This window comes from Octodon degus, unplaced genomic scaffold (assembly GCF_000260255.1).
Source record: "Octodon degus isolate 3935 unplaced genomic scaffold, OctDeg1.0 scaffold00123, whole genome shotgun sequence".
NCBI classification, from domain to species: domain Eukaryota; kingdom Metazoa; phylum Chordata; class Mammalia; order Rodentia; family Octodontidae; genus Octodon; species Octodon degus.
Genome location: NW_004524699.1, coordinates 5,043,632 through 5,053,611, shown reverse-complemented (window position 1 = coordinate 5,053,611; position 9,980 = coordinate 5,043,632). Strand labels below are relative to the sequence as shown.

Genomic DNA, 9,980 nt, shown 5'->3' with positions numbered 1-9,980 from the left:
AAGCACCGGGACCTCGAGACCTCAGTTCCATTCCCAGCACCACATGCTGCGCCAGCCCCGCCCCCCAAAAAAGGTTCAACTTCATCTAATTCACTGAAAGCACCCAAGGCGCTTGGGTGGCAATAGGACCCAAAGGAGGACCCTTCCTGTGCGGTCTCTGCTTGCCCCTGGGGCTGAATTCCACGCTCACAGCCATCCCTCTAAGTGGGTGTTAGGATGTCCTGGGGTCCCGCTGAAGCCGAAGTCTGGCCTGGGTGCAGAGGGAGAGGTGACAGTGGGTCGCGCAGGGCACACTCCAGTCCCCTTCAGAGGGGTGGCCTCGCGTTAGGCGACCCACATAATAGCGGCTTTGATGCCTGAGTCCGGGAGGCGGGAGGGAGGGGGCCCAAGGGGAGGGGACAGAAGGGGCGGGACCGAAGCAGCCGGCGGGGCAGGAGAGGGGTGTGTCCCTCCGGGTTTCCTCCGCCCCTCAGCCCCGCAGCGCGCCACACGCCCCGGCCCCGGCCCGGCCAGCGCGCGTCTCTCGTCCTGCGTCCCGGCCCTCACTGCAGCTGCGAAGCCCCAGAAGGCGGGAGCCCGGCGCGCGCCATGTCGGTCGCGCTCAGCAACAGGTTCCAAGGTAGGCGCTGCCGTCCCGCGTCGGCCTGAGCGGCCACCTGTGCGCGCCAGGCGATCTGCTGCCGGGGGATTGAGCTCGTGCGGGGGCGCGTGGCCTCAGAGCCCCCCTTCTCCCAGGCCACCTCTTTGTCTCCTCCAGGAGGGAAGGCATTCGGCTTGCTCAAAGCCCAGCAGGAGAAGAGGCTGGCGGAGATCAACCGGGTAAGCCGGGGCGCCTCAGTGTGCGACACCCCCTCTCCCCAGGTTTCCCCAACTGCCGCCCTGGCCCCAGCCTGGTCGCCTGCTACTTCAGGTAGGTCTAGGTACGCTCCACCTCCCAGCTCGGCCGGCTCGGGTTGCACGTTGTTACTCCTGAGCCGGGGAGGTGGAGCTGGTCCTGGAGCTGGGGGCCGCCCCAGATCCGATAGGGGCTCCCTGCAAACGCTCTGGGGACCTGCGCGGAGTTTTGGCGCCAGAAGGGATCCCTCCACCCCCAGGGCCCGCACTGTGTCCACCAAAGAAAGCAAGGGAGTTGGTTCCCATGGCCTCCAGGGAAGTCTCAGGTCTTTCTCTCCAACTTTTCTAAACTAGCTTTTTCTTGCCGGTCCTGGTGAATTTCTTTAATGAAAGAACTCCTTCCGCCGCTGCTGGGTGCACAATGGACTGCCTAAGTTGGCTTAATGGCCTCGTAGATCCTAGGAGATAAGGAAGGCTGGCAGAGTGGAAGAGGGGCAAAGCTGAGGGGCTGCCCAGCTTGGGGGGGAAGGGGTTAGCTTTGGGGGTTTTAGGCTCAGCCTGGCTGCTGTCTGGGCCCAGCCAGGACCTGGGAGCAGGGTCACCTCGGGGAGGTGCATGGTGCCCTTGGTCTGCTTCAGTGTTTGGCTCCCAGGGGCGCCCAATGGAGGCCACTCCGTGCCTCCTTCCTAACGGGTGGCAGAGGGTGCCCACCATGTCAGGAATGTGCATTCCCCTGCAGGCTCTTCTGCACCTTTGGACATTGGGGTGCTGAGTCCAGCTCAGGGTGCCTGGTGGGACTCAGCTGGGGGCTGATGGAGCCCTGGCCATGACTGTGGAAAGAGAGATGGCAACTTGCACCCTGAATTTGTTCCTTGATTTCTTGGAAGTCCTCAGACTAGGCAGCCTGTCTGTTGTCATGTACTAGCCACAAGAATCTCCTGGAGGGCCTGGGCACTGTGACCTGCTCCCTGCCTCTCAGTGCCGTCTTGGGCTGGGTTGAAAGGCTGCCCAGACGTCTGGCTGGGCTCTAGAGTCAGGGTCGGCTGGGTTCCTTCCCACTGAGCACTGTGCTAGCCCAGCCTTGGTTTTGGTGCTCTTGCCCTCTGGCCGAGAGCCTGGGATCCTGACCTCATCCAGCCCCTGGGCCACTGAGCCGGGCGGGTTCTGAGCTGGCTGAATCCACCCACAGCCAGCAGGACCCCGAGCCAAAGACAGCTGGAGATGGGGGTTAGGTGACCATAGTTGGCCAAGCCAGAAGAGCTGAGAGTGTTTGGGACTTTCCATGCCAACCTGGCCCCTGGGGAGGCAGCGAGAGAGTGCAGGCCCTTGGGGTAGTTGGGAGAGGTGGACCTGTTTGGCTCAGAGAGGAGGAGAGACTGGGCTCTCAGGGCTGATTTGACCAGCCCTGGGACTGGGGAGATTAAACAAGAGCACACTGCCCAAGAGAGGGCAAACAGATGACTGAGGTCACGCAGGAGCTAGCAGCAGTTACAGCTGAGTCTTCCCTGCTCAGATGCTGCTCTGAGACCCAACATGGAACCCAGGCTGCTGCAGGGCTGGGGTCCAGGGTGCAGCGCCCGGAGGAAGGAAGCTCCATGGCCGACCTGGAAGCTGCAGCTGAGTCTCCACCCAGCAGGGCAAGGTGGCCACAGGCCATGCAGCATGCTGACCTTGTGACCTTGGTCGAGCCATGCCCCTTTGCCACGAAGAGATAACGGTGGTGCTTGTGAGTTTCGGTTGCACGTCTTTGGTGAGATTGTACAGTACAGGAGGCTGTTGGCATTGTTGGCATGCATTTGCTTGCGACCTCAAGATGCAGGGGGTGGAAACAGGGTATTCCTGAGACAAGGGGTGGCCCGCCCTGGACGGAGCAATGGTCCCTGCCCCTCTCAACTCCTTGAAGCCATCTGTGGAGGAGGGTTGTACATTGGAGGCCTGAGTTTGGTTTGCCCATGATTGTGGCTGGAGCAAAATTTCTCTGGGTAGAATGTTCTAGGGAGAGCATTGCCAGCCAGCACTGTCTTTTGGGGGTTAAGCTTTACTGCCGCATGGAATGTGGGTTCCTGGGAGCTCTGCTGAGCCACGGGTGACAGGGTGTCAGGAACCGAACCGCTGCCTGAGGGGGACAGCAGTGTAGGTATCTGGGGCAGAGCCCAGCTGGGCTGGCAGCTCGTGGGGCCTTTTTTGGCCAGCAGCCCAATTCCCCTTGGTGTGCACCAGTGTCCAGAGTAAGCAAGGTAGTTCAGTCTTAGCAACTATTGTTTTAAAAACTTTTTTTTTTTTTTTTTTGAGGCAGGGTCTTGCTGCATGGTTCAGGCTACCTTGAACTCATGATGATCCGCCTGCCTCAGCCTCCCAAGGGCTGAAGTCACAAGCTGAGGTTAAAGGCATGTGCAACCACACCTGGCTTGCAAGTGTTATTATAAGGATTCCAGAGTCCAAATGGGAGAAGCCTTGGGTGAGCCCGGCAGAATGAGTGCAGGGAGTCTGCGCTGCGCACCTTTGATTGGTTTCCTCTGAGCTTCTGATGCCGTCTGCCGCGCACTTGGAATGCGCAGCCCTGTGCCAAGTGCGCTGTGGGCACTTTCTCCCTGAGTGCCCACTCTGACCCTGCGACGGGTGCTCTGATCCCACGTCACAGAAATCAAGGCTCAGCGAAGTCAAGTGAAGGGCCTGGGTTGAAATGGCCACTGTGTGAACCCAAAACTACTTGCTTGATCTCTTTGCGCTTGTCCAGTTCTCCTATGGGTGCTGCCCAACCCACGCCTGGGTGCCGGTGCCTGTGTGCACATGTGTACGCGGGCCTCTCCGTGTGGGTGTGTGGGTGTGTGTGTGTGTGCGCGCTCGCCCCACTGCACTAGTGAGCGCCTCCTACTCCCACCGCATAGCTGGCATTCTCTGCGTCCTGATGATGTGGTAGCTGACCCCAGGCCAAGCCCAGCCTTATATGGCGACAGGAGGGACTGCCAGCAGCTTCCCATAGGGACCCACAAGGGCCCTGGGCTGGGTGGGCTGCCCCTCCTGTGTCCTGAGGCCAGGGAGGAGGGGCCAGGAGGACAGGGAGGTCAGGTGCTGGAGCCTGAAGTGTCTTTCAGATGTAAACACAATTGCAGCTGGGCCCCTTGTGCGACCTTGTCCTCTTTTTTTTCTTTGAGTCAGGGTCTCACTGTACAGCCCAAGCTGGCCTCCAGTTTGTGGTGATCCTCCGGCCTCAGGCTCTGAGTGCTTAGATGACAGGTGAGGGCCACCACGCCCGACCTGCATCCTCCGGATGAGCACTCCATCAGCAATGAGGTCATCATGGTGTAGTCAGAGATGAATCTTGAGTCTCTGAGCATTCCTGTGGGCCAGGCGTTGTTTTTAGTCCATTTCAAAGACAGGAAAACAGAGGCTCAGCCTGATGAGGTCATCTGCCCTATGTCACCTGGCCAGGCAGTGGCAGAGGCAGGGTTTAAATCAGCTCTACTCCAGGGGCCCCACCCCCACCCCAACGCCCATCCTGGCCATGCCTAGCAGGTGACTGCAGTTCTGTGGCAACACAGGCCTCTTGCTTAGGTAGGTGTATACCAATCTCTGGCTATAAGCCTGCCATCCCAGCCCTCGAGGTCAGGTGGAGGGCATTCAGTGAGGTGCCCGATGGCTGTTTCAGCACCCGCGTGCTCTACGCTGGGAAGGGAACTGGCTGGGCAGGCTGAGGAATCTGTGCCCCTGGGGGTGTACCTGTCCCTGCCCCCCCCCCCTTTGGAGGCCTCTGAGACCTGACCCAGGTGACTCTGCAGGTGTGTCTTTTCCTGTGCACCTGGCAGGACCGCTGTGTCCCTGGCCAGGTGAATGGGCCCCGTTGGCATTGCTGGGCACCCGTCTCTCTTGCTCATCCTTAATATATTATAAGGGAGATGTGATAAGAGCCATCTAGCCTCTGGGGATTCAGTGTCCCCCGCGCGTCTGGTCAGTTGTGACCTCTCTGTGGCCATGTCACGGGCAGCTGGAGATGGAATTTCTGCAGGCTCTGCTTCCGTTCTGTGGCTGCTGGGGAGCTTTATTCATTGGCCCCACCTGTTGGCGTGGACGCAGTGTCCACATGGGGCCCCAGAGCTGCCCTGGGGAACGTGAGCCTGCCGTCCTGTTGGGGACAGGTTACAGGCTCCTGCGGCACTTGGGGCCTGGCCCTGGCCCGTTAAGAGCCTGCGGGCTGCGTCAGAAGCCTCAGAGCCCTGGCATGGTGCTGCCTGTCTTCGGGGCTCCTGCCTGGGGCATCAGTGCCAGTCCCTTGGATGGCCTCCAGGATGGTGATCTCCGCCCACCCCAAAATTCTGCTGCAGCTGATACAAAAAGACCAGCCAGGAGGACCAGGAGCAAGGGTCCGAGAGAAGGTCTTGGAGGTACCAGCCCAGGAAGGGCATTGGGCCAGGGAGCTGCGGGAGGGTGCCAGGGAGCGGGAGGTCAAGACGCCTGCAGCAAGGGCTGCCAGCCTCTGCTGGTTTGGAACTTCCTGGGCTGAGCTCTTGAACAGGGCTCCTGGGGTGGGGTAGGGTGGGGAGATGTTTCCCATGTGCACGGAGGCAAAGGGGGCACAGTCCCTGAGGGCCAAGATGGGGTGCAGCACGGTGTCTGGTGTGAATGTCCTGTTGGGTCAGTGAGGCGTCCAAGGGTAGAGTGAAGCTTGCCCTGGAGGAGGGAGGGTGAGAGGGTTACAGCTCTCCCCAGGGGGGCTTGTGAGTTGTGGGGGAGGTGCTTTCACTACAGATCTTGTCTCTTGGGGTGGCTGGGGCTTGTGGGGGGTCCCAGCACACAGTGACCAGGGGCCAGGTTTTTAAGTACGTGGAACTCGTTTTATCCATACTGCATGTGGCAGGCCGAGCACTGTGATTCCAGCTTACCCATGAGGAAACTGAGGCCCAGAGTGCTGCAGAAAGGTGCCCTGGCCGGGGAGATGGCTCAGTAGAATAAGTGCTTGCCTGGCAAGCACAAAGGTCTGAGTTCAAATCCCTGGTTCCGCAAAAAAAAAAAAAAAAGGTGCCCAGGGCCACAGGCCAGTAAGTGCTGGAGCCAGGAGTTGGACCCAATTCATCTGTCGTGCTCCTACACACACTTCATGCAGAGTTTGTGTGGTACCCCTGGAACTCCCAACACGACCTTCCCTTGGGGGCCTCAGTTTCCCCAGTTATTGAACAAAGAACAAAAGCCAGGTGCTCCCAGGAGTGACTTAGGGCTTCTGTTACTGTATAGGGTGGTTTTCTGTTTTTTTTTTTTTTTTTTTTTTTTTTTATGTATTGGGGCAAGGGGATCAAACTCAGGATCTTGTGCTTACCGGCAGGTGCCTGTGCCACTGAGCTATCTCCCTGGCCCCTTTATTTTCTTGAAGCAGGATCTCATATGTAGCCCAGGCTGGCCTCACACTTGTGGCAGTCCTCCCGGGCTGGGGTTGCAGGTGGATGCCACCACGCCCTGTTTGGATGGGTGTTTTCAGAGTTCTAACACCTCCAAAGGCTCCCGTGCAGCAATGTGAGCCCTTGGGCCTCAGGGACAGATCTGTCTGTCACTCCTGCTTTCATTTCTCTGGAGGTTTGTCTCTGGGACAGAAGGTTTATTTGGGAGCCAGGGGTAGCATTACCTACCCCACACTCCCCAAGGAGATGGAGAGGTCTCTGGGCTACGGAACAACCTCCCACTGCAGACGCACCAGCCCAGAGTTGGCGGCACCAAGGGGCATAGGGTGGAGGAGGGAGCAGGTCTGCGTTCCCTAACCTTTGTCATCTTGCAACTCTCTCTGAGCCTCAGTTGTTCCCTCTGCAAAAGGAGGACACCTAGAAAAGAGAGAGGCAGAGAAAAAGAAAAGCAAACGGAGGGGAGAGAGAGCCAGGAATGGGGGCACAACTTGTAATCTCAGCCCCGGGAGGGTGAGGTTGGAGGGTCATTGCAAGGTGGAGGCCAGCCTGGGCTCCACTTAAGCAACTGGCGCTGGGCTGTGGGGTCAAAAGCTGATTTGTAGATAGCAATGTCAGAAACGTTTAATAAATACTGAAGAATTATTCAGTACTTACTAAGTGCCCGGTCCCATAGTAGGCGCTTTTCCTGGATTTGCTGATATAACATTGTTCATAGGACAGACCTAGAAGTGAATGTGATGTTTTCCTTCGTCCTTAGCTGAGGAAACAGGCATTGATAAATGAAGTAATGTTATTTATCTTTGTCTTTTGGACATCTTCTCAATATGCAGTTCAGCCTGGCTTTGAGCTCTCACTTTGTACCCCAGGCTGGTCTCGAACTTGTAAGGGATCATCCTGCCTCACCCTTCTGAGTGTGCTGGGATTACACGCATGCACCACCACGCCCCGCTGCTTTTTCTGTTTTCCTTCTAGTTTTGTTTTGCTTTTGACTTTTTGAGGTGGGATCTCACTAGGCAGCTCAGGCTGGCCTTGAGCTCGCTTTGTAGCCCAGGCTGATCTTCAACTCGCAGTGATCCTCCTGTCTCAGCCTCCCCAGTGCTGGGATTACAGGCGTGTGCCACTATGCCTGACGAGATTACTCTTCTTCCTTCTCTTTCTCCTTCTCCTCCTTCTTCCTCTTCTCTCTTTTTTTCTTTTCTTTATTTTGTCTTTTTGAGACAGGGTCTATGCAATTCAGGCTGGTCTTGAACTCATTTTGTAGCCCAGACTGGTGTCAAACTCCCAACCACCCTCCTGTCTCAGCCTCCAAGCGCTGGGAGATGAATGAAGTAATTTTTACAGCATTACTAGGTGGATCTAATGCAGGCATCTGGCTGTAGCTTGCCCTCTGGAATGGTCTTACTTTTCCTCTGGACAGCTGGGCAGCTTCTCCTTGGGTCTCTCTGCCTGCGCCCAGGGTCCGGAATCTGAGCAGCATAGTCCTTGGTAGATAGGGCACCTCCACCCCCAGGCTAAGCGGGGCTGGGAGCTGCCTGGAGGGAGAAGCTTTGGGCGGCGCGTGGAGCTAGCTGACAGGCCAGGCCCCAGGCTGCTTGCTCTCCTCCGCTCCTGTGAAGGGCACAGCTGCAGGGCAGGGCAGGGCGTCTGACCCACACATGCCTGGTCAGCTGCTTCTCCCACTCTGGTCACTCTGGGGCTCAAGCATTTGTCACTGTTGGCTTTAAGCAAAGATGTGAGCCCATTCCCAGAGTCCTCTCTGGTGTCAGATACGCACACGCACACACGCAAAGCTGCCTGACTCTCTCTTGGCAGAGCAGCAGGTTTCTCATTCATCCGACAGATGTTCCTTGAGTGCCTGCTCTGTGCCGGGCACTGCTGAGAGCCGGGCATCTAGAGGGGACACAAGGACCTGCCTCCTCCCGGATCCTCCGCCCCTTGGGGTTCTGCTCTTCAGCTGTGCCAACAGCAGCCGCTGAGTTCCTCCCAGCTCAGCCACTTGCTGCCTGTGCAGCCGTGTGCAAGCCAGATGTCCTAAGTTTCCACTCATTTATGTGTCCTGAGGAGACTTACTGAGCATCTACCACGTGACACCTACGTCCTGATGGGGAGACAGGCCGGGGAGAATAACCTTAACAAGCAGCAGCAGGGGTGATGTTTTCCTCAGGTAAAAGGAGAGGCAGCGCTGCGCCAGTAGAAGGGAAATTGGGGAGGGTGGCAGGGGCTGGGCACGGTATAAAATCAGGTGCGTGGAATGCGGGGAGGGCCTTTTGAGGTGACTTGATCAGGTTTAAAGGAGGTGAGAGAGAGAACCACACGGGGGCAGGGCACAGCCTGAGCAAAGGTCCTGGGGTAGGAGTGTGGTTGAGGCCCAGAGAGGAGCAAGAGGAGAGGACACAAATGAAGCGACAGGTAAGGTGGTGACATGTTTGGAAGTGAAACACTACATCCACGGAAGATGATTGTCCAGGCCCTTGTCCCCCGCTGCTGGGGCTTCAGGGGCCTGGCTGGGGGACCAGGAGGTTGGAATCGTGATTAGGTACCTCTGCATTTGTTCTGTGCTCCTGGCCTTGCCCTGCACGTCTACCTGGGATTCCCTGTTCATCCTGGTGGTTCTAAGACCAGGCATCTGTCCTCCTGGGGCCCCATCTGCCCCCAGGGGACAGCAGGACCTGGGTCCCTAGGGGGCCTGGGCAGGATGACTGGTTAGCCACTGGATGGAAGGGGGGGACCCACCTGCCAGGTCTCTGCCTAGCTTTCCATGTTTGGCTCGCTTAGGCGCTTGTGCCCACTCTCTGAAAAGGCTCTCGGATCTTGATAAGGCAAAGGGAACTCGGCGGTACGGTGGGCTGCACCCCTGCTAAATGGCTCCCACATTAGAATTCAGAGATCCTGAACTTCCTTCTGAACTCACGGTAACAGCCAATCAGAATTGTCTAAAGGTCTTTACTTGGCAAAATAAAAACTTGGCAGCTCTCTGTGAGTGCCCCTTCCCCGCCTGTCTGGCTTCCATCTGTGTTACCAAGCTTGGGCACTGCTGACCACATCTGACCATCCCTGGGGGAGAAGGGATCCAGGACCCCAGGCGTGCCAGGCCATCTCAGACAAACCGACTTGCTTGTTCCAAAGATGGAGGAGTTGGGGAGAAGAGCTACGAGAAGCAGCCAGCAGGGGAAGGGGGCTGTGTTCAATAGAGCCATCAGGAGGGGATAGTCCCGGGCTTTGGGGTGGGACGAGGATCCACTCCAGCTAAGGGCAGGCAGGGTGGTACAAGGCATTGAAGCCCTCAGCAAGGTGATGGCCGGGCCACAGGCTCGGACCTTGAAGACTGACAGACCCAGATTGCAAGCCAGGCAGAGCTGACGCAGCTGCCTATAGACCAGACTTGGTGTCACCTCTAGGGTCTGATAGCACAGCAGGATCACACCACGCTGGCCACAGTGGATGTTGCCCTGAAAGCAGGGTGGAGGGCCCAACCTGACCGCTCCTACCACCCAGGAAGGGGGCCGCCTGCCTGGTGGGCTTCTCCTCCTGCCCGAAGTTGCCAAGCTAAGGGTCACACTGGGCCCATGTCCGGCCTGCGGTGCTCACAGCAGGATCCATCGAGGGGCAGGTGCCCGGGAGCCGGGTGCGGTCGTGTCCATCTCACAGCTGGTGGGGTAGGCGCTAGGAGCCAAACCCTGGCTGGCTCAGGTGCTTGTCATCTCTCTTCTACCTGATGGGGATTTGGCCAACAGACTGGAAAGGTGGAGGACTGTC

At 57.9% G+C, this 9,980-nt stretch overlaps 1 protein-coding gene across 2 annotated transcripts in view; it reads left to right on the top strand.

The window, feature by feature from the left end:
- The first annotated feature begins 474 nt into the window (after positions 1 to 474).
- Aif1l (allograft inflammatory factor 1 like) overlaps positions 475 to 9,980 on the top strand; it is a 19,745-nt gene continuing 10,239 nt past the window's right edge. The window contains exons 1-2 of one of the 2 annotated variants that reach the window (XM_004640445.2): positions 475 to 619; positions 758 to 819. In XM_004640445.2, the coding sequence (XP_004640502.1) occupies positions 589 to 619; positions 758 to 819 (93 nt within the window). In that variant the 5' untranslated portion in view covers positions 475 to 588. Of the gene's footprint in view, positions 620 to 757; positions 820 to 5,004; positions 5,217 to 9,980 lie in introns of those variants that run through there. The other variant, XM_023700445.1, reaches the window with a different exon arrangement.